Source organism: Nelumbo lutea, chromosome 5 (assembly GCF_056320005.1).
Source record: "Nelumbo lutea isolate HS-2025 chromosome 5, American lotus-T2T, whole genome shotgun sequence".
In the NCBI taxonomy this organism is placed as follows: Eukaryota; Viridiplantae; Streptophyta; class Magnoliopsida; order Proteales; family Nelumbonaceae; genus Nelumbo; species Nelumbo lutea.
Window position 1 is genome coordinate 31010920 of NC_142688.1, and position 20304 is coordinate 31031223.

Here is a 20304-nt window from a genome sequence, read left to right on the forward strand (position 1 = left end):
TAAACTTGTATTTTATCAATAAAAAATACAAATATTTTGTAGATGTAGTATATGTATATATAAATATTATTTTATGTTTAAGTTATATTTTTTAATTTATTTAACTTTTTTATTTATAAAAATATTAAAAATTACAATTTGAGACCAAATAAGTGTTTTTTGGGGGAATAAGTAGGGCTTTGGCACCTTGCAATGCATGGATCTAGAAAAGTTACCCAAAATAAAAAAAAATCACCTTAATTGTACAACTAAGTGCAAAATTATGACCTCTGAAAAATTGCACATACATTAAGTATGCAACTTTTTATTTTGTTGAATGGGTTAATGGTTCAACTGCCCAAGGTGGACACTTTTTTATCAGGTTAACATTTTTATCAAATGTCAGGTTTTAAGAGGACCAAAACCAAAGATAGGAGTGACTATTCTAACAGTTAAATCGATCAATACAAAATTGAGAGATGTTTTGAAAACGTTCGAGTTTATCAATATAAATTGCTATTTTTATTCTAAAACATCTAATATTATGTTTTCTCAAGCACATGCATTTCTTTACTTGAAATGACAATTATATATAATGTGGCAATACGTATTTCTCACAAATTTGTATTAATCAGCCCAAAATTGCTACTCACTTGAAATGACAATTATATATAATGTGACAATACCATTGTGCCAAACACCACCTAAATAATGGGATTCATACCAACATTGCTACTCACTTGGTAACAAGGTTTGCTTTTCTCCTTTTCTAGAGTTTCGGCCTGGTTGCGAAGACATGAATCACTTCGTCCTTGTTTAGGGTAAACTCCAAACCCCCCACAAATATGGGAGGTGTATTACTTTACTACATGAACTATGAAAAGTTTCAAATACCTTTAGACTTTCACATGTTAATTAGCATCAACAGCGAGAGGGTGGAGATCAAATCAGCCTCCCACAAGATTGCCCCCCACAACGTCCCATAGTACATCCCCGCCGTGTATTGAGAGCATCTTCAGATGTGAGATATTCGCAATATACGGCGGGGATGTGCTGTGAGATGTTGTGGGGGGCTGATTTGAACAAGAGAGGGTGGTGTCCGGGCTGCCTCCAATCCGTGCCATGCCAGCACAGCACGTCCCACACTACATGCATTTATTTTCTCTTAACGGTGTCAGAGGTTTTAAATAGGAGAAGATAAGGATAGGGAAATACATGGTCCCCACACCCCCACCCACCCACCTTGGGGTTTGGACCTTTTCTAAATATTTTAAACATAGAATCCTTTGGACGATATTCTTTAAGAGGCAATATATGGGATGGAACTTCTCTTTTTCTATATTAATTTATCTCATTTCATCTAGTGTAAGGTTCTTTATCATTGTCCTTCGGTTTTATTTTGAACAACAATAACAAGCAGATCGCAAAGGATAATTTTGGAATTAAGAAAAATTATATAAATCATGTTATATTGGAAGGGCATCGAACAACAGGGAATGATTTTATAATTGTTAGAAAACTTAAGAATTCTTTAAATAATTATTGAAACAATAGGGTAATTTATTTTCCATTTTTAGAAAACAAAGGGAAATTCCCAATTAGTACCCTGGACTTTGGGTCTAATACCACTTTGGTCCCCAAACTTTAAAATGCAACAACTCAATATCTAAACTTTCAAAATGTGTCAATCATGCTATTAACTAACTATTAAGTGGTATTTGAAAAAGACACAAATACCCTTTGAGTGTTATCTAATTTCCTTTATCAACTATCCAAACCGTTGTTTTAAAAACTGGAGCAGACTAGACGGTTGAACTGTTTAACCCAGGAGTGGTGATACTTTTGGGTCCAGTTTTCAAGTGGACCGCTTTTTCTAAACAAACCATTGAATTAGTTAGAAAATCACTAACTTGGGCGATCGAACCGTTAAACTATTCGACCCAAACAGCAGTTCATGGTCTAATAAAATACTTGTTATTTAATTTTTTAAGGGAGCATGTACTGAGAGGGGATCGAGAGATGGGGGGAGGGATTGAAATTAGATCTCAAATACGAGATTTCAGATACATTTGCATCGCTGTTGGTCTGTTAACGTCATTGCCACCACCGTCGCCGCTGTTTGGTACCATCGTCGCCACTACCGCTACTTTGTTACCACTGCTGGTGAACAAGCACCACCTCCTCTTCATATTCGTCTTCGTCTTCGTATTCGTCTTCGTATTCGTATTCGTCTTCGTCTTCGTCTTCGTCTTCGTCTTCGTCTTCGTATTCGTCCAATCGTCTTCGTCTTCGTCTCCTTCGCAAGCGCTTGGTTCCAATCGTGCTGGTTTCACTATTGCCACAGAAGAGGTGAATGGCGGAGCTGGAAAAGGCTTTACCGTCGAGTCGACTGCTTGTCACTCGAATCGGACAGTTGATTTATCCCCAGCCAATGCAAACCCGGAACTCCCCTCGCCTCCTCGTCGGAACTCGAGCATCGATAATGGCGGACAAGTTGTCAGGAAGAAGAAGCAATTGAGACATTTGTCTAGTTCTTCTTTTTCTCTATCTTCTTTTTCATCCCAACAGAAAGGCTTGCGCATCACAATTAAAAGCTGAACTCCTCAAGTATTTATTCGATGTAGTCGGCGCGACGAGAACTATTTCGATGCACAGGCGCTTCCTCTGGGGATGTCGATTGCCTCCGTTGTTTCGTAGGTTCGAATATTCTAGGTCTCATTTTTGTTTTAGAACCTTTATAAGGTTGTAATCTTGATCAGTGCACTTTTTTTTTAATGTTGTCTGCATCTCTGCATATACTCTTGAAGACGCCTTTCTCTTTTTCGCTCCTTGAGACTATACTTATCGTTGGAGATTGGCATAGGGATGAATTTAGAATAAAAAAAAGAGCTTTCAACGCGAAAACTTTTATGGTCATACAAACATAGGAGCATTTTGGTTGGGCAGAGTTGAAGAAAACAGAGTTCGTCCGGGCTTTGCTTTGTTATACTTTATTTTAAATTGGAATCACATTAAAGGACGTATAAAGACTTAAAGAGTTGAAGACAGAACTGTCAAATCCTTAGATTGGCGCAAATATGTTCCAGGTCTAGCCGTCTAGGTTCTTATTCAATTTGCATTATGTACATATCCCTTTAACAGTATGGTCCTTGAACTGAATATGTTAACTTTGAGAGTGTCAGTTTAGCATATGATTGGAAACTCCTGGAGTCCCTACAGACAGTAAAAAACTATGGAAAACTACATAGTCCAATTTATCAAGAAAGCTGTTGGTTTTAACTCTTTAACTATCTAGTTCCCTCTCCATGTTGCAGCTCGAGTACCACTAGATTATCTCCACCACCTTTGTTGTTTCCTCTACAAGCATGTGTAACCTGATTATCAAATTCCTGAATCCGATAAACCACATACAGCCACAACCATTCCGAAGAGGGCTGGAGTTCTGAAAACTTATTCAAGATTTTGAGAAGAAAAATTTAATATTTCATTAAGCATAAAAGAGTGGTTTTGGGAAGAAAATGCTTTATTTATACATAAGTGATTGACTTTTACTGCAGTAACAGGAATATCACTATAATAAAAATAGTTTCATCATTATTTTCCCCTATGCTTTTTACAGCTCATGTCTAAGTAAACCTCTTTGTATGCGCCGAAGTATCTTTTGTGTAGTTTGTTCCATGCTTCATGATATTAGTATCCTCCTACTTACAATCTATTCTTATTTACAGTTAAGCAAATGGCAAAAAATAGAAGTGTTACTCCTTTTTAATGTCTCTAGATCCTTCATCTCCTTATTTAAGTTAGGTGGCCAAGGTTAACCAAGTACGGAGGAACCGTGGTTTGTTAAGGAATAAAGCATGATGTATTAAGCACAGAGGAAAAAGGGAAAAAAGGAACAAAAAAGTGAAAATAATTTTTCATAAACCTAATGTACAGGGGTTCTTTGTTGCCTTTTTGATTTAATGAAATACTTTATATTACAATTCAAAAAAATGTATAGGATATGTTAATTGAATACAATGTTCTTCACTTTTTGTGTGCATGTTTTGTTGAGGGGTGGGGGTGAGGTGGGTTTGAAGCCAAGCAAAGGTGTATTTGTTTGTGTAAGAGGATCAACTCTGAAGAGGTGGTGGTCAAGCCTCCGAAAGTTCAAGGCAGTGGTGGTTGTAGAGACTAGAGAGAAGAGAATTTGGGGTTCCTTAGGTTTTGGGTCCTCATTTGAGCGTGTATCCCTATTTTTATATTTGTTGGGACAAATGGGTTGGATTGGTCTGGATCAGTTTGGGTTTATGTTGGGTTGAATGGGTTTATGTTATTTTATATGCCCATTTTCTTACACTTTGTAACCTACTAAATGTGTGCTACCTATGCTAGAAAGTGATCAGGTTTAGTAGTTTGTGTTGTTTTGGTATTACGAATGGTTCCCTTCTTAGCCATTTGAGGGCTATGTAGGTTATTGAAGGAAGGCAGGGAATGTTTTTGTGAAAGGAAAGGGAGGGATATACCCTCCTATGAGGTGTGGTGAACTGCACTGACCTGAGCAGGTCATAGTTAGAGATTCCACTTCTTTCATGCACCTCAAGTGATAACTTCAGACATAGCTATAAAAATCTAAAGAATGAAAAATATAATGATCATTCTATTTCCAAGTTATCATGCTTTTGTTTGTATTATAGATTTCATCTTCTATGAGCTTCAAGTTACTCTATATTTTCCTCTAGAAAAAGGATATTGCCCATAGAATTACAGTAATAGATCAAGTATAGGGGTGTAACTTGGTATGTAAGATGACATTGTTATCAAATTGAAAGGTTTATTTCAGGAAAAATTTTGTGGAGAAGAGTATTGGTGACTTTTCTATAGATAAATATGTTTTCACAATGAATGTACAGCTTTTTAAACACACACGCACACTCTCTCTCTCTCTCTCTCTCTCTCTCTCTATATATATATATATATGTCCAATTAACACAATCCCGTATTATCAATTAAGAAAAAAATTTAAGGCATGCATGAAGAAATTGAGATTGAAAAACTATCATACATGCCATATCTTTGGACATGCCCCCTAACACTTTGATTTGTTTTCTATTGTTCTGATGACTTACTTTCTTATTTGTACAAACATCATATTTTGGTCTACATGGAGAGAAACATTGTCTAAACAATTATATTCAAGAGTCAAGCTTGCAAGACTCCCTCTTTATTGTTGTTGTTGTTTAAAGCTATAAGTTTAAAACGTTATTCCTTTTTTTCTGAAATATTCTTGTAATATGTGCATAATTTAATTAGTTGTGGCATCATCTTCTCATTATCTCAGACATTCCTATAAAAGAATAAATAAATATGTCATGATAAAATCATTTTAATATCTAGGACTTTCCTTTGATATAAAAAACGAAAGTATTTGCCACATTGGTTATAAATAACAAGTATTTTTGTCTATTTGACAACTGTTTTTAGCTTTATTAGGCACTTTTAGAGTGATAATAGTAATTTCAAAGTGCATCTTTATGTTTCTTTCCTCATTTATTAAATCATTATCACATTATTGAATATTTTTATAGGTTTGGTAGTTTTTACAAAACCCACAATTTTTACAATATACTGACATTAAATTTCCAACAATACCTGTTTTTTTTTCCCCTTTGTAAATGGCTAATGTTTCCCCTGAGATTGGCCCTTTAAAGATTAAACCTTCCTTGTGATTTAGATTTGATTTATTCATCAAAAAAAGAAAAACGATTTGATTTTGCTCTCTCTCTCTCTCACTTACACACGCACACACAATAAATGTCATTTTTGTTGATTCTGAGGACATTACTAATGTTGGTTTTAGGTGTTGGATACTAATGATGTAGCAGGGGATAGGATTTCTGTAGATCACCTTTCAAAGGTACACTTTTTGATCCCTATTTCAATACCTGTATTTATTGTTTTTGGTTCCTACAAGTTCATCCTTGGCCAACAATTAAGGGCATTTTGTGTACTAAGATCTGCTGGATTGCTCTGCATATATCACATTGATTTGATTAGTGCTATTTCTAGTGGATGTCATGTACATTTTTGTTGACCAAGGGTCAACCAGATTGGATGGTTTGTACACCTAGCTGCTGTTCTTTTCAGCTGCGGCCTATCCAGGAGGTTCTCTATCCAGATTGTTGAAATAATTGGTGCTTTGAAAGATGAAGCCTGCAAGTCACGGTGTCTTCCCACTCCCACCTTATGTTTCTCTGTACTTCTTTTTCCATGACTGTGTACTCGTTAATTTTATTGATCTGACAAGTACGGCATATCAACTGACTTGAATATATTGATATGCTTGCAGATTTTCACCCTGGCATTGAAGGAATCTTTAGCCAACGTAAGGCAGAACCAGAAGCTAAACTGCTAACTCATCCATCTACTTTTTTCTGGTAGACATTTCTTTTTGGTGGGGTGGGGTGGGGTGGAAGGGAATTTAACTGCTGGATAATCCACATGTTCTTAGGTTTTTAGTTAAATTTTACATTTTTAGTGTCAAACACTTGATGTGTCATTGCATTTTAGATGCTGAAGCTATACCATATGGCTTTTATTGTATGGACCATCTTTGGGCAGATTTTTGAGAAACAGTTTGACAGTTTTGCTAGGAAACTTGACAGATAATTTCGGAGCACCCTGTGGACCCTACAGTAGCTCAGTGAAGCATCTCTCAACAAAGAAAGAGATGAATTAAGTGGTTAAAGTATGCAAAATTGTAGTCCTGAAATGGTACACCCTGCTTCTTTTAACAAGCAACAAGATCCTTTAAGCAATTGTTACAGTGACATGAAAAATTGCCATTCTGAAGCCATCCTTCCGTGCAAACTATTTTCTGATGTTGAGGAAATACAAGAGACTGTGATTTCAGATTCTATGAAGCAGGAGCTTGCTCTCAATGGACAAATAAACTACCAGCTAGCTTGTGCTGCTTCAAGCACAATGGGTTCTCAATTTAATCAGTCTATGCTTAGCACCTTTGAAAAATCTGTCATGGAGCAAGCCCATTTCAATGACCTGAAGACATTAGAGATAGGTCTGATTATGAAAGGTTTGCAACTGAACGAATCACAACTGGCTCTCAACTCTGAGTCAAATCATTTAGAGAGGTTTGAATTATCTATGGGTATTTCAAAAGCATCCTTCAAAGCCAAGAAATTTAAGAATCAGTTGGAAGACATGAGATGTGCAGAGCTGCTGAGCTGCTCAAGAAGTGTGTGGATTGTCTCATAGCTGGTCTGATTATCATGTTGGCTTCTCTTGTATATGGTGCTTATGTTTATTCCTGTGAACAGATCATGGAGGCCACTGAATCCTGTACTTCCTCTCCCAAGGTTAGTGCAGTTTTAACTGCTTAAAAACATTATATAATAGCATTGTATAACACCCTGCATGCTGTGACCTTGTTCGTCTAAGAATGAACTTTATATGTGCTGAATAAGCCATTTTATCCCAACCAGTAAACTGTAGCTGCCATCATGTCAACTGGACGATACTGAATATTTGATTAATTACCAATGCATGTCAAGGAGAAGCTTCCCCAATTGGACCATTATGTGTAAATGCAACTTTTGGATTGTGGCTTGCCTAGAGTTGTTTCACTTGTCCATGAATGTGAGCTAACCAAATCAATGAAAACATGCTGCATTAAAAGGATGAGAGACTAGGTCATATCATCCATGGTAGGCAGTTCCTCAGATTAAGCCTCCCAACATTTCCTTTGATGTTTGAAAATGATATCATGATTTTTATTTCTGGCTTAGTTTGGAAGGAGTAGAAATACAAATATATAGAGTGCAAAACCTTGTATTTTGTATTATTTTTTATGTATTTGCACTGTACGTATTTGTATTTGTATTTGTACTTCTTCCAAACTGAGCCTCTGTTTTTAGGAATCTAAATCTTGGTGGATCCCAAAGACTGTCATCTTTCTACTCTGGATTAGAGATGCTATGATGCCAGGTTATTGTTGTGAGCTGGATGCTGTTTGGTGTATTCATGGTTATTACAATTGCACATTTGTTTATGCAACGTTCTTCAGCTTCAAACCAGACTATGCCGGTGACTTCTTGCTATTAGGAGTCCCAATGACTGGAAAGATCACTTCTCGCAACTGGTTAGATACTGTTGTAGGTTATGTGAATATATGCAGTCACTGTTTATATGCATTAATGGAGTGGGTTTGTAAATGGTTTGCTTCTATATTTATAGATTTAGCGTTTCTGAATCATGGATGCTTGTGTCAATAACTAGAAAGAACAAAGGGTAGTTGGCATCGTGTAGTCGGCCATCATTTGTTGCAAACAGAAACACATGGTTATAACTTATATAAGGCATGGCTCCTCTTTGCATTTTGACTTGAGAATTACTTATCCAAAAAAAGAAAAAAAAATCAAGGGTCCGTTTTGTTCGCAGTCAGAATTAGAATTGAAATCCTATGGAATCAGAATCAGAATGATCCATTCCCATAGTCTGTTTGGTTCAGGCAGGAATGGGAATGAGAGTTGAAATAAGCAGGAGTGGGATTTCATTCCCAAGGGAGGGGCAGGGAATGGTCATTCCCTCAGATTGGGGATGTCATTCCAGCAGAAATGGAAATGGGATTCTGATTCCATCCAACCAAACACTTGGAATTGGAATAGTCCATTCCGGTTCTAATTCCCAACCCTTGTTCCCACGAATCAAACGGGGCCCAATCCGAAACCTAAGCCCGAAACAGTGTAAACTGTTAACTCGGGCCAATCCAACTTATTTGAATGCCATTATCCTTTAAAGTTATTGCTACTGTTTGTTGTTCAAGGATAAATGACTTGGGAGATGCGAGAATGTTTTTCTGAATATATTTTCAACCATTGGCAATTTGGCATTAGGAAAAAGGGTGAAGAGAGGAGTGTTTAACAAGTTTTATGCAAGATTCCTCCGTTGTTTAGATTGATGCAATCTTGAAAAAAGAAATCAGTTAGATAAACTTTGGGGACAATTCAGATGCGTTCTGTGGGGCCAACTATCCCAAGCATCCTCTAAGTTATAGTACCTATTTTTTTCTGGGAGGTGGATAGTTGGGGGTTCTAGTGTACTACTGGCTTTGTGAAGGTCCGGTTTGAGAATGAATTGATTTCCATTTTTCACGTCTCTCAGTGGTGAGTATGGGAAACGCAAGGTCATTCAGTACACCTAGCTTTTCAGTCTTGCAAGAATTTTGAGGTGTCTAGTACCAAAAACTTAACTGATTCTTTGTACAACCTTCATCTTCATATTATAGGTGTATAACGGATCATGCCGCTTCGGGCCAGCATGGCCTGGTTCTATTTGGGCTAGGTGTTTGAGGCCCATGGGCCATGTTAGTATAGCCTGCTACAGTGCGGGATAAAACCATGCTGTGCCAGTTGGATTCGAGCTGAGCCAAGTCAGATATCTTGTCATTCGAGCTTGATTTGCCAAAACATTATGAGGCTCGAGTTCAAGCTCGATTCGAGCTAAAGACTTGAATTCGAATTCAGCTCGAGCCCAAAGCTCATAAGTTTATATATATATATATATATATGTACATATGTATGTATGTTGTATATCTTTATAATGTACATACATATTTAAAAGCTCGATCAACCTCGTGAACCTCACAAGACAAGACCGAATAACTCATGAAAAGCTTGGCTCATATGCCATAGGCACCCCAATGTGCCAATTTAATAGCTAGTTTTTGGTTCCAATGGTCCAACCGTCCACTCTAGCCCAACCATGCCAACATAAATACAGTTCAATCAAAGCTCCAATCAAACATAGGATTGGCATAACCCGAAACTCTTTGTTCTCCTAAATTTAAGAAATACCAGATCCATAATACCCAGTCTCCATCCAAAATGACAAACTTGACAACCACCAAAGCCAATACTATACAAGTACCAAATACTCGTGACATCTCAGTCCTCAGATTCGGTTATGAAATATATGAAATCAAGTAGAAACTATAAATTGTATACTGGTAGATTCCCAAATTTGAGGTTGGAAGTAAAAATATCTGTAGACCATTATTGTTTATCGTAACAGCCACATCCCACATGTTACACAAGAAATATCATAGACAAGTGTATGTAATCTTTTTGGTAAACCTAGAGATCTTTGTATTTTTTTCTCTTTTTACAGTACAAAAAAAGTGTTGAAAGAAAGGTCGACAAACAACACCTGGGGGGAATTTTGGAATAGAAGCTCTGGAACACTCAATCTCAATGGCCTCGAGAATTATAAGCCTTTCAGAATTTCCTATAAAATTATCTAATGAATTACAGGGTACAGCTTTCGTCCTGCAATGCCCAGCTTGATCACGGGATCAGGTCATCAACGACATGAAGATCACAACCTAATCTTTCTCAAACATCAAAATTTTTCAGCTTCTGCTCAATTTTTTTGACAGCTGAAAAGCAAGACAGAATCTCTTGGAAGAGAATTTCTGAAGTTGATATCTACTACTACTTGAAGAAGTCCATCAAAGAATTACACGGGCCTTCCCATAGTACCTATTTATGAAGGGAGACTGCACCATGAAACCACCAAGCAAATGCTCAAAGATTAGCATACCATACAATATAAAACTGCAATCAAGAATGTTAGTAGAATGGATTAGAAAGTCCTCTCCCTGAATCAACAATAACCTCAATCTTAGGTTTCCTAACGCATGTATCTCCATTTCTATTGCACTAAAAGGTTGAAGGGTAACTGGCAAAGGATAGGGCTGCAATGGTATCCATCTGTCAGAATTTGAATACAAATTCAATTCATTTATGATTTGATAAACCACAATCTGACCCAAGCATCCCAATACTTGCCTTGGCTTACATCAAAACAACAAGCACCCCAAAAGCTAAAACCCATTTTTTTCCTCTTCCCCCACTCAACTATACTCGATCTGAATCTGACAGATAAGATTTGATTTAAATCTAAATATTAATAAATCAAATATGGAGATAAGCATATCGAGTTTCATTTTTTTTTTTTTTGGGGGGGGGGTTATACATAGGCAAATCCAATTTGATCCCATCTGTTTGCAGCCCCAGAAAAGGATACAGGGAGAGGGGGAAGCACCTTCAACCCCAAGAAATCAGCAGTTCCAGCAAGATATAAATTAGCCGTTTCAGCTCTTCTTTTTGAGCTTATTGACCAGGGTTAGGAAGACTTGGAGGGACAGCTCACATGGCTAGATTGCATCTACAGAAAGATGGAAAGAATTGAGTTTACTTAAGATAATTATAATTTTCATTAAGGGCATATAGTTAACTAGTCTGGACAAACAGTACTTAGAGACCTTGTCAAGGAGTTTTTTTTTTCCCCTATTTTGATAAGTAACACTGAGATTTCATTGGAACAAATCACCTAATTGCCTACCAAAGTGGGCAGCAGGCTAAATGACTAAAATGCCAGCTCCTATAAATGGAGAGCCCGAAACAAACAACTACTAAGCTGTTACAAGTTGCTGCCTGGCCCTGGACACCCCCACTCAGGCCACTCCAGCTGCTCCTTTACAACCCCTGTCCTTGCTAATGAATCCGCCCCAGCATTCAAACTTCTTTTTTTTGTGTTTAGTAGCATTTGAACTTCTAGGCACCCATTTGAATAAGCATATTCAAGCTGCTAATGAATTCATCAAGGAGCATGTTTGATCCTATACACTTTTTATTCAACACCTGTTATTAGAGTTTTAGGAACCATAGAAGCTAAACTTTCATTATAGGATGGAAGAAATATGTAGCAGCATACAAGAAGAGCTACAGAAACCAAAGACCAAAACGAATAACAGATTCGTGGTTTTCAGTGATAACCATGACTCTTTGGGGGGGGGGGGGGGGAATGACATTTTGCTAATTCTTCCATGATACTTACACCCATCAAATACCTCATAACTTCTCTGGAAATATGACCACAGAGGAGAAAAATGACTACATTATACAAACGCTGATGAAAATGCATACAACTTAATAATATAAGGAGGTGTTCGACAACATGGTTGGTTTTGTTTTTGAAAACAAAAACAACAGCCACATCAGCAAATTATATTGTTTTTTTCTGGTTTGGCAGTTGTTTTTGTTTTTAAAAACAAAACGACCATATTCTCAAACACCCCCTAAATGCACTGAATTGTTTATTACAACAAATATAAAAGCAAATAAAATTAAAGAATACACACCTAGTTTTAATCCCAGACCAGTGGAAAGTGGGGACAAAACAGGACCAAAAAGAACAGCATAGTACACAACAGTGTCCATAAAAATCAGTTCAGGGTTGGTTTGTACTCAAAAAACAAACTGAAAAAGGTAATTTAACAAAACACAATTATAGTTCAAAAGAATTAAAGTATTTGGGTTTCAAAATTTATCAATTGCTTATAAGAAACATGTAGGGCGGTAGTAATCAGAACTTTACCTTCACTTGGGATATGTCTGGTATATCTGGAGTTTGCACAGGATAGAACTTGTAAAACCGCATGTTCTCAAATGCAGCTTTAGTCTCCTCACTCATTTCTTCTAGGGCTTTCCTCCGAGTTTCCCTTGCCTAAACGAAAAAAAAAATTTGAAAAATAATGCTCAGTTCAAATATATACAGCATTTAAACCTTCAATCAGAAAAGAAAAATGAGATTGAGCTACATATATTTAATAAATACCTCTCTGTTAGTTTTCTTTGCTTCTCTGACCTTCTCCTTAACAAATTCCTGAGAAGACAAAAAGATGTATCAAGTTGGTCATAGAAGAGAATGTGCTAAGTATTCACGTTCATCATTCACTAAATATACCTTGAAGGCATCCTTCTGATCTTCAGATAATTCCTCCTCCTTAATTAGGTTGTCAGTATACTCCTGCAGATTGCATAAACAACAATTAAGAGAAGGGTTAGGTAAACATGATATGATAATGGTTGCTACATAACCATTATTATTTATTACACCTTGCACCTTACTAAGTAATCAATCAGCAAACATCTTGGTTCTTGAAAACCCCTAATGATTTCATTTTTATTATTTTTTTGATTGGTATTGAGACATTAAGGCATATTAGCCCCTTAAGATTTCATCAAAAGAAACAACATATAAATGGCAATGATCTGAGAGAGATGAAGGGTAAACCCACAATCCAGAGACCCATGAAATCTCCAAATCATTTAGCTATACCCATATTATGAAAATCAATTCTTTTGGATGCTGAGAAAGTTATGAAGATTGCTTGGAATTAATTCTAACAATCTAGATGATTCGTAAGAACTTGTCTATAACCTTTTGTTTTTAACCAAGTTTAATTGTGTTATACTAGAAGGCAGGCAAACAGAAAAGAGACCCAATCTGTACCTCAAGCTCATCAAGCTCCCAATCGAACTGGCATACAACCTGCAGGTGAAAATGAGCAGAACCAGCCATCAGTTACTTGTTTTATACAAAGCTTCTGGAAGACACCTTACTCAAGCCCTTTGGATGGAATTCACAGATGGTTAAAAAACACAGTAAAGGATTGCCAAAAAAAGAACATATGTAAAGGACATGGGGAAGTCAAAAAAAAAAAAAAGAAAAAGAAAAAGTGGAAGGAAAAGTGCAGAAGCTCAGAAAATAGCATATCATGCAGACAGTGTATGCTTACTGGTTTTGGTTCCACTGGGAAAATAATATTAACTTCAGTGCTTTGCTCAATTTCATCTTCCTTCAGGGGGTGGTAGAAATCTGCAAAAGAGCAGAACATTACATGTAAGGATTCAGGAATTTATTGAAATAATCAGTATCAGATTCAGGAATTGGTATGTGTACTTTTTGTAATTTTCAATTTCAGATGCAGCAGAAGTAGGACAAATTTATTGGAAGAATAAATTACATCAGGACTCAGGAATTGATATTTCTACAATACCCACACAATTACTTTTCATTATTGGAAAATGCCAAATATCTCAAAGAAAAATCGCTGCCCAAGCAAGGCAACATAAGAAAACAATTGCATCAATAAAGTAATTACTTAATTAAAATCTGTTTAAAGTTAATTCCAAAGTAAGATATAATTTGATAAAGATAATAAGATGCCAAGGAAGTGGTTCACATCTTGATGTTTTGAAGGAAATTCAATTGCATAAGACACAAACAAGAGAAAAAAAGGGGGAAAAATGATAAAAGTAATGGGGTGCAAATTGTTTTACCCACTCAGAATATATCATATAAAGAAACCATCCACATCATAAAAAAGTCAGACACTATGAATGAAGAGCACCAGACAAAGTATAACTGTATTTGTTCATTTATCTACTTTTTTCAGGAAGGAGTGTCAAAAGAATTTCACACTAAAATAAATTTCAAAGCACAGAAGATTATTACTAACAATAGACTACCATTAGGTGAAGGTTAGGGTAAAGTCAATATGCCAAGACATATCAGGTAGAAGAATTAGAATAACTCACAAGGAAGACAATATTCAAATTTCTTGACACGTTCTAATTTCAGGTGACTTAAAGCAGCCCTGCAGAAAACAGAACAAATAAATACAAAATTCCCACAAAATAAATATGGCAACAAAAGAAAGTTAGAAGACCCATCAGCACCCAAATAACCCTCAAAAGAATGCAGCCAAGCATGTAAAATATTTATGGATGGTTCACTATGTACTAAAAAGTTATCATTCTAAAGAAACACCGCTCTTGATATGGCAGAATGGTGGAACTTGTTTCATATGTTTGACCCCAAATAGTTAGGTTTAAGGATGAGTTGGATTGAGTTGAGATAATCAATAATAGTTGTTCACTTCTAATACATACATCTTAATCTGACATTTATCCAACACAGACACCTCATCCATTTGGGAGGCTCCATGCAACAACTAAACACTTTATGTACAAACGTATATACACATAAATGCATATAAAAACACTATTTGATTCAGACCTTAATTGGAGCAGATTGGGATGGATCCATATTTAGAATTTCAGAACCACCCTCAGAGGCTCAGACAATTAGCTGTCATTGAATGCTGAGAGCTCTGATTATTACAGTGTAATCAAGGCATCTAGGTGAGACCTAGGCATTTTGGGTCGTCAAGGTAAGTTGTTGCCCAAGATTATGACTAAGAGTTCCCTATTCAACTCCAACCAAAGTTAGAATATATATATGTTTCTATTTTTAGATTAAAAATAGACCTCTAGAAGGAACATTTAATCAAGTGTCTTGCCTTCATATTCTGCCAAATGATTAATACTCAATAATGAAGTTTTTTAATAGATTCTAACATACAATCCTTTCATACTGAGCATCCAAAAGTCATGGGAGGCATCTAGATTATTTAATAAAGCTCTTACTTGGGAGCTATTGTTTGCAGTTAAGTATACAATGTAATCATATGGCTATAACCAGTCTGCCCACCATCTTCGCAAAGTTTAATGGAACTATTTGGAGAGTTACCAGAACAAACTCCACAACCATGTTTAAACTGCTTTATTTATAATTTGTAATGCAGTAATGTTAACAGAAGACAAAAAAAGAGGTCTGATTTGGTTGCTTTAACAAAACTTTGGCTGATGAATGAAGTCTCAAATTAATGTAGTTCCTAGTCAACATGGTTGTGCATGAACTCAGAGAATTGTACACAATATAAGTTAAGAAGACTAAAAAGTTACAAAAAAGAGGATCTTAGCAAATAATTCACTATCAAGAAATTTCCTTTTAAGGAATGAAACCATTTTGGCTCATTTTGGATAAACTATCATATTAGCAGCATTCTAGTGCAAATCACTAAACATAATCCATCCTTTTCCTTTTCTAGACATCTCACAAAGAAACCTATAAGTTTACACATGGAACTATTGGAAGGAAAATGGCAAAAGATTTCATGAGCAGAGTTTCGTGTTCTATCAGAAGATGATATCCATGTAGTAGGGAAGAAAAGAGATGTTGATGGAATTATTGGTCACTAGCATCAACAAATAAAACGGTGGGTTCAGAATTATTCTGTACAAGCAGATAAAGTGCATACAAAACTTCAAAGAAATTCAATATCCATAACCATGTAAGAATATCACTGCACTCAATGTAGTTAGCCAACTGTTAGCAAATTAACACAAGTATCAAGCTTAAACAGAAAATTCCAGGGCATATTAACATCATGAAATATGTCATAAAGCTACAGGACATCAAATTCAAGCTTAGCTAGATGATATGCTGATATTTGACACTGGCTTGGATATGCCACACTGGCTTAGAGATTTTGTTGAAAAGACTACCAAGTACATACAGAAACAAAATTAGGGGAAAAAAAGTAACCATATTTAGTGGCAAAATAAGATAGCATGACAACAAGTATAGATTAAATTAATCCTAGTGGATTATTCACAACCATATTGTTTCGTTTTGTTGAAATTTTCAACCATCATGATCTACAGTATAGCAGCTTAGCAAGTGACATAAAATACATTACTGAGCAAATATAGCATGAGAAAATTTAAACAACAAAAAAAGCATCTGCACCTTCTCTGAGTGCAGCTTAAAATAAAAATCTGAGAATTCAATCTGTCTACTTGACTATCCCTGCAAAATAGCACAAGAGAAACTACATAATGACATTATCATTCAAAAAGGTAAAACCCCCTCCATAAGAAACAATAATCTAGGAAGGCACCAACTAATGAAGAGAACAAACCTATTCTCTAAAGGGATATATGAACCCAATCCATTTTCATTTTCTTCATTGGCACTATTTCCTCAGCTTCTCTTTGGACTGAATTAATGCCAATCTTATCAGAAGGTGGGAATGGAGATACAACCTGTTTAACAATGGGGAAGGGATAAAACAAGAAGAGAATTACCTATAAATTACTAATGCAACAAATTATACCATATCATAATATACTAAAGAAGAACCAATCCAGGCAATCAAGGATAAGCAAGCATGCAGATAAGTGTCCAGGTCACAAGATGGTAGAGAATATCAACCTATTCAAGGACCTCACCTAACAGCTTAAGCTTTTAGATTGATTGGTTCTTCAAGATGGTGTCAGAGCCACTTTGACCAAGTGATCTAGTGTTCGATCCTTATTACCCCCATTATAATTAATTAAGTTTCAGCATAAAGTATGGGTGGGCCTGTGCTTGTTCACACTTCAAGCCCAATGGGCCCTTGTGTGAGAGGGCGTGTTAGAGAATATCAACCTATTCAAGGACCTCACCTAACAGCTTAAGCTTTTAGGTTGAATGGTTCTTTAAGAGTTAACACCTCATATAGTTGGGATAAGGATAGGATGATGATAAAATTATGGTTTTAACCACTACTACATTCACAACCAGACATATATGGACATAGATACAAAATGAATAAGCATTGCATAGCATACATTTATACCATAAATATGCACATACTATCATGTGATTTGGGGAGTCGATTAATAGCAATTTACATGTTGCCAATGTGAAAAAGTAGTTCAGGAAGGAGAAAGAGAAACTTTCCCTTGAAACAGTAAACTTCTATTGAAAACTTCTCAAAAAATAAAAATAAAAAAAGATACAAATCGAATAAACACATAGAACACAAAAATCAATTCTTAGAATAAATACAAATTTTAATTTCTACCATTATGGTGGTAAGTATATTTCTATCTAGTGAACTTGTATAAGTGTTCCAATGCTCGGTTTTCAAATTAAATATTGGTAATAAGCATATAATCCCAAGTAGTAAATTCTAACAATAAAGGAAAAAATAATTAGGAAGTTTCATCCATAAGGTCAACATGCAGCAAACCTTGATTGCCCAAATAAAGAGATATAGATAAAAAAGGCCATTACCCAATGTTGGTCCCAGCTATCTGGGGTCTTGGGAGTGGCGGACTGGATACGGTCCTAACCTTTGGCATTATTTCGCACAAAGTGGCCGCATTCAGACTCTTTGACAGCCCCAAGTTTTACCGTTACACCAAGTAATGACCCCTAGATAAGGGGATGTAGATGTAGGTCTAAAATAGGAGGCAAGAGAAAAGCATCCAGTCATGCCATCAAAAGATCTCCATAACCATAATGACTCGGTTCAATTGCATCCAAATGAAGCCAATGTCATTTTAAAAGTATTGGCTTTTATCATCCGAGGGAGGAAGTAATATTGTCAACGAAAAAGCTGGAGATCAGGGCTTCAGTAGAACCTATCATGCAACTCAAGACCATTTAGATTAACTAAAGCCTAAAACAGAGATGAAAAGCTAAAAGTCTTAAACCGATATGAAAACAACAATAGGTAAGTAAACTTACTGCCACAACAACAGGAATACAGATTAACTTTTCTTCACCCTTGAAGAAGACCATTTGAGCTGGGGAAGAAAGAAAATATAAGCAACATAAATTAAGAAAAGAAATATAAAAAGAGCTATACCAATTATTTTAGATTTGAAGTTTTGAAAGTGGATAAAAATGCATCTTTTTTCCAAAGAAATGAACTTGAAGCAAACATGAGAAAAAAAATGAAAGAAAAAAAAAAGGCCAATGAAGTTAAAGAGCTGCACATCAAGTGCCAATAACTGGAGGCAAAGCATAAATCAAATGCAACATTATAGATGCCACCCAATGTTAGTTATCTTTGATGAAGCAAACACAAACTCTAGGAAGAATAACTAAAGGAATAAGTTCTCTAAACTACTTACGTTCTGTAGCTCCAAAAAGGTAGACTTTCTTCCCATAAAGTTCCCCACCTTCTTCAAATGCATTCTGATCACAAAACGAGTGATTATTATTAATGTATTCTGTGGTCTTTTCCCCTTTGGGTATGCAAGGAGCGTGAGATATATACCATTACTTGCCATCCACACAATTACTCAGGCAACAAAAGGAATACAATGTTGGATTCATATCATCAAAAAATGCTTACAGAGTAGATGGGATAACTCACTTCTAAATTTGAAAACTCCCATTTGTACTGATAAAGCAATTCCAATTGATCCCACTGCAATTAATACATCATTATTTCCTAGAAGCTAGAAAGACACAGGAGAACAGTGTGAATTTTCAAATTTCTGCTTATGTTCTAAAATTTAGTTCAAGCAATTGATGATTACGTATAGACATTATAAAATAATGGAATTGAATAAATAAATAAAATAGGAAATCTCACGTCAAACCTCTGTACCAACTGGGAATGCAGCCTGCCATAAATCTTCCTACAAAAGAGAGGCCGGAAATTGGATCAGAATAACAGAAAATCCATGTCAACGACGGGACCATTTTCCTTTTTTACTGAATTGATTACTTCCATCAATATTACTTGAAAGTCTTACGACTTAATGTGCTATAATTTTGAAGAAGAAAAACTCAACTCAAGCTCCGCATTCCCCATAAGACTTCAAAACCAATATATTAACATAGAAAAGAGCGTAATCATCCGCAAATTAGAAAAACAAAGCTACAAAACAAATCCCTAACGCACACAAATGAAATCAAACCAAATAAATGAACAATGAAAAACACCGAGAGTCGAAAGGCTCGAGGAGCAAGAAGAGTCACCAGATTACGCTTCTCAGGGAGGAATTCAGGCTCTTCTTTAGGTTTTGGAGCAGCAGGAGCTTTAACTCGCTTTCCTCCGCTCGATGCTTTGGTCGTTTCTTTTGGAAACTCCTCAGGTGATTTGCTTTCTTCCTTCTTGCTGGCCTTTCTCTTCAAACCTTTCCTCATCGTGTAGATTGAGATAGAGACAGGTGAGACAGCAACAGAGAGATGGAGAGAGATAGAACAGACACGGACAGAGAGAGAGAGAAGAGAAAACGGATTTGCGGCGTGAAGAGAACGCGGTCGGTCCGGAATTGAAGGAAATAGAAGGTAGAGGTTACTGGAAGAGAGCGAGAGAAAGAGAGAGCGGTGAGTGTTGTTATTTATGGTGTCTAGACAAGCTCTGAAATATTTCAAATTGAGCGAGGCGAGGATTCGAAAAAAACAACGTAAGGACTTTGGTTCGGGTCAAGGATTAATCAGGTCCAACCCTAAAAAGTGTAATCTCGGGCTCGGGCCTGGCCCAATACGAGGTCCAAATTTATCAAACCAATCCCAATCCATGCTTAACCAGGCTCAGTCAGGCTTGAGCGGCTTGATGGTTTGGTTGAGTTTTTGTATTGGTTATGTTTATTGGGCTTTATGGCTCAATTTAGAAATTCATTTACAAGTGAATGACCAATCAAAGCCGCCTGTAAATTTAGATAATTCATTAATTGGTTACAAATTTTTTTTTGGGATATGATGTCTTTTCCAGTATCAGCCGAACCCATATAATATAAATTTATAAAGTGAAAACTTGTATTGGGTTCCATAGGTAGTAATTAAATCTAA

General features: G+C 36.1%; 2 protein-coding genes across 2 annotated transcripts; one reads left to right on the forward strand and one right to left on the reverse strand.

Moving 5' to 3' along the window:
- Positions 1–6381: 6381 nt before the first annotated feature.
- Positions 6382–8249, forward strand: CPR5 (protein). Its single transcript, XM_088945682.1, is given in 5 exon segments — positions 6382–7179; positions 7182–7334; positions 7893–7924; positions 7926–8065; positions 8068–8249. Coding segments are annotated over 5 exon segments (1158 nt in total). The 5' UTR covers positions 6382–6528.
- A 1746-nt stretch (positions 8250–9995) lies between these two features.
- Positions 9996–19838, reverse strand: LOC148851426 (Serine/Threonine-kinase). The gene is given in 15 exon segments (XM_088942924.1): positions 9996–10531; positions 12415–12543; positions 12655–12702; positions 12784–12846; positions 13333–13371; positions 13619–13698; positions 14421–14479; positions 16477–16536; positions 16649–16670; positions 16673–16772; positions 18244–18302; positions 18633–18696; positions 18878–18931; positions 19107–19145; positions 19489–19838. Coding segments are annotated over 15 exon segments (1032 nt in total). The 5' UTR covers positions 19657–19838; the 3' UTR covers positions 9996–10483.
- Positions 19839–20304: the final 466 nt, after the last annotated feature.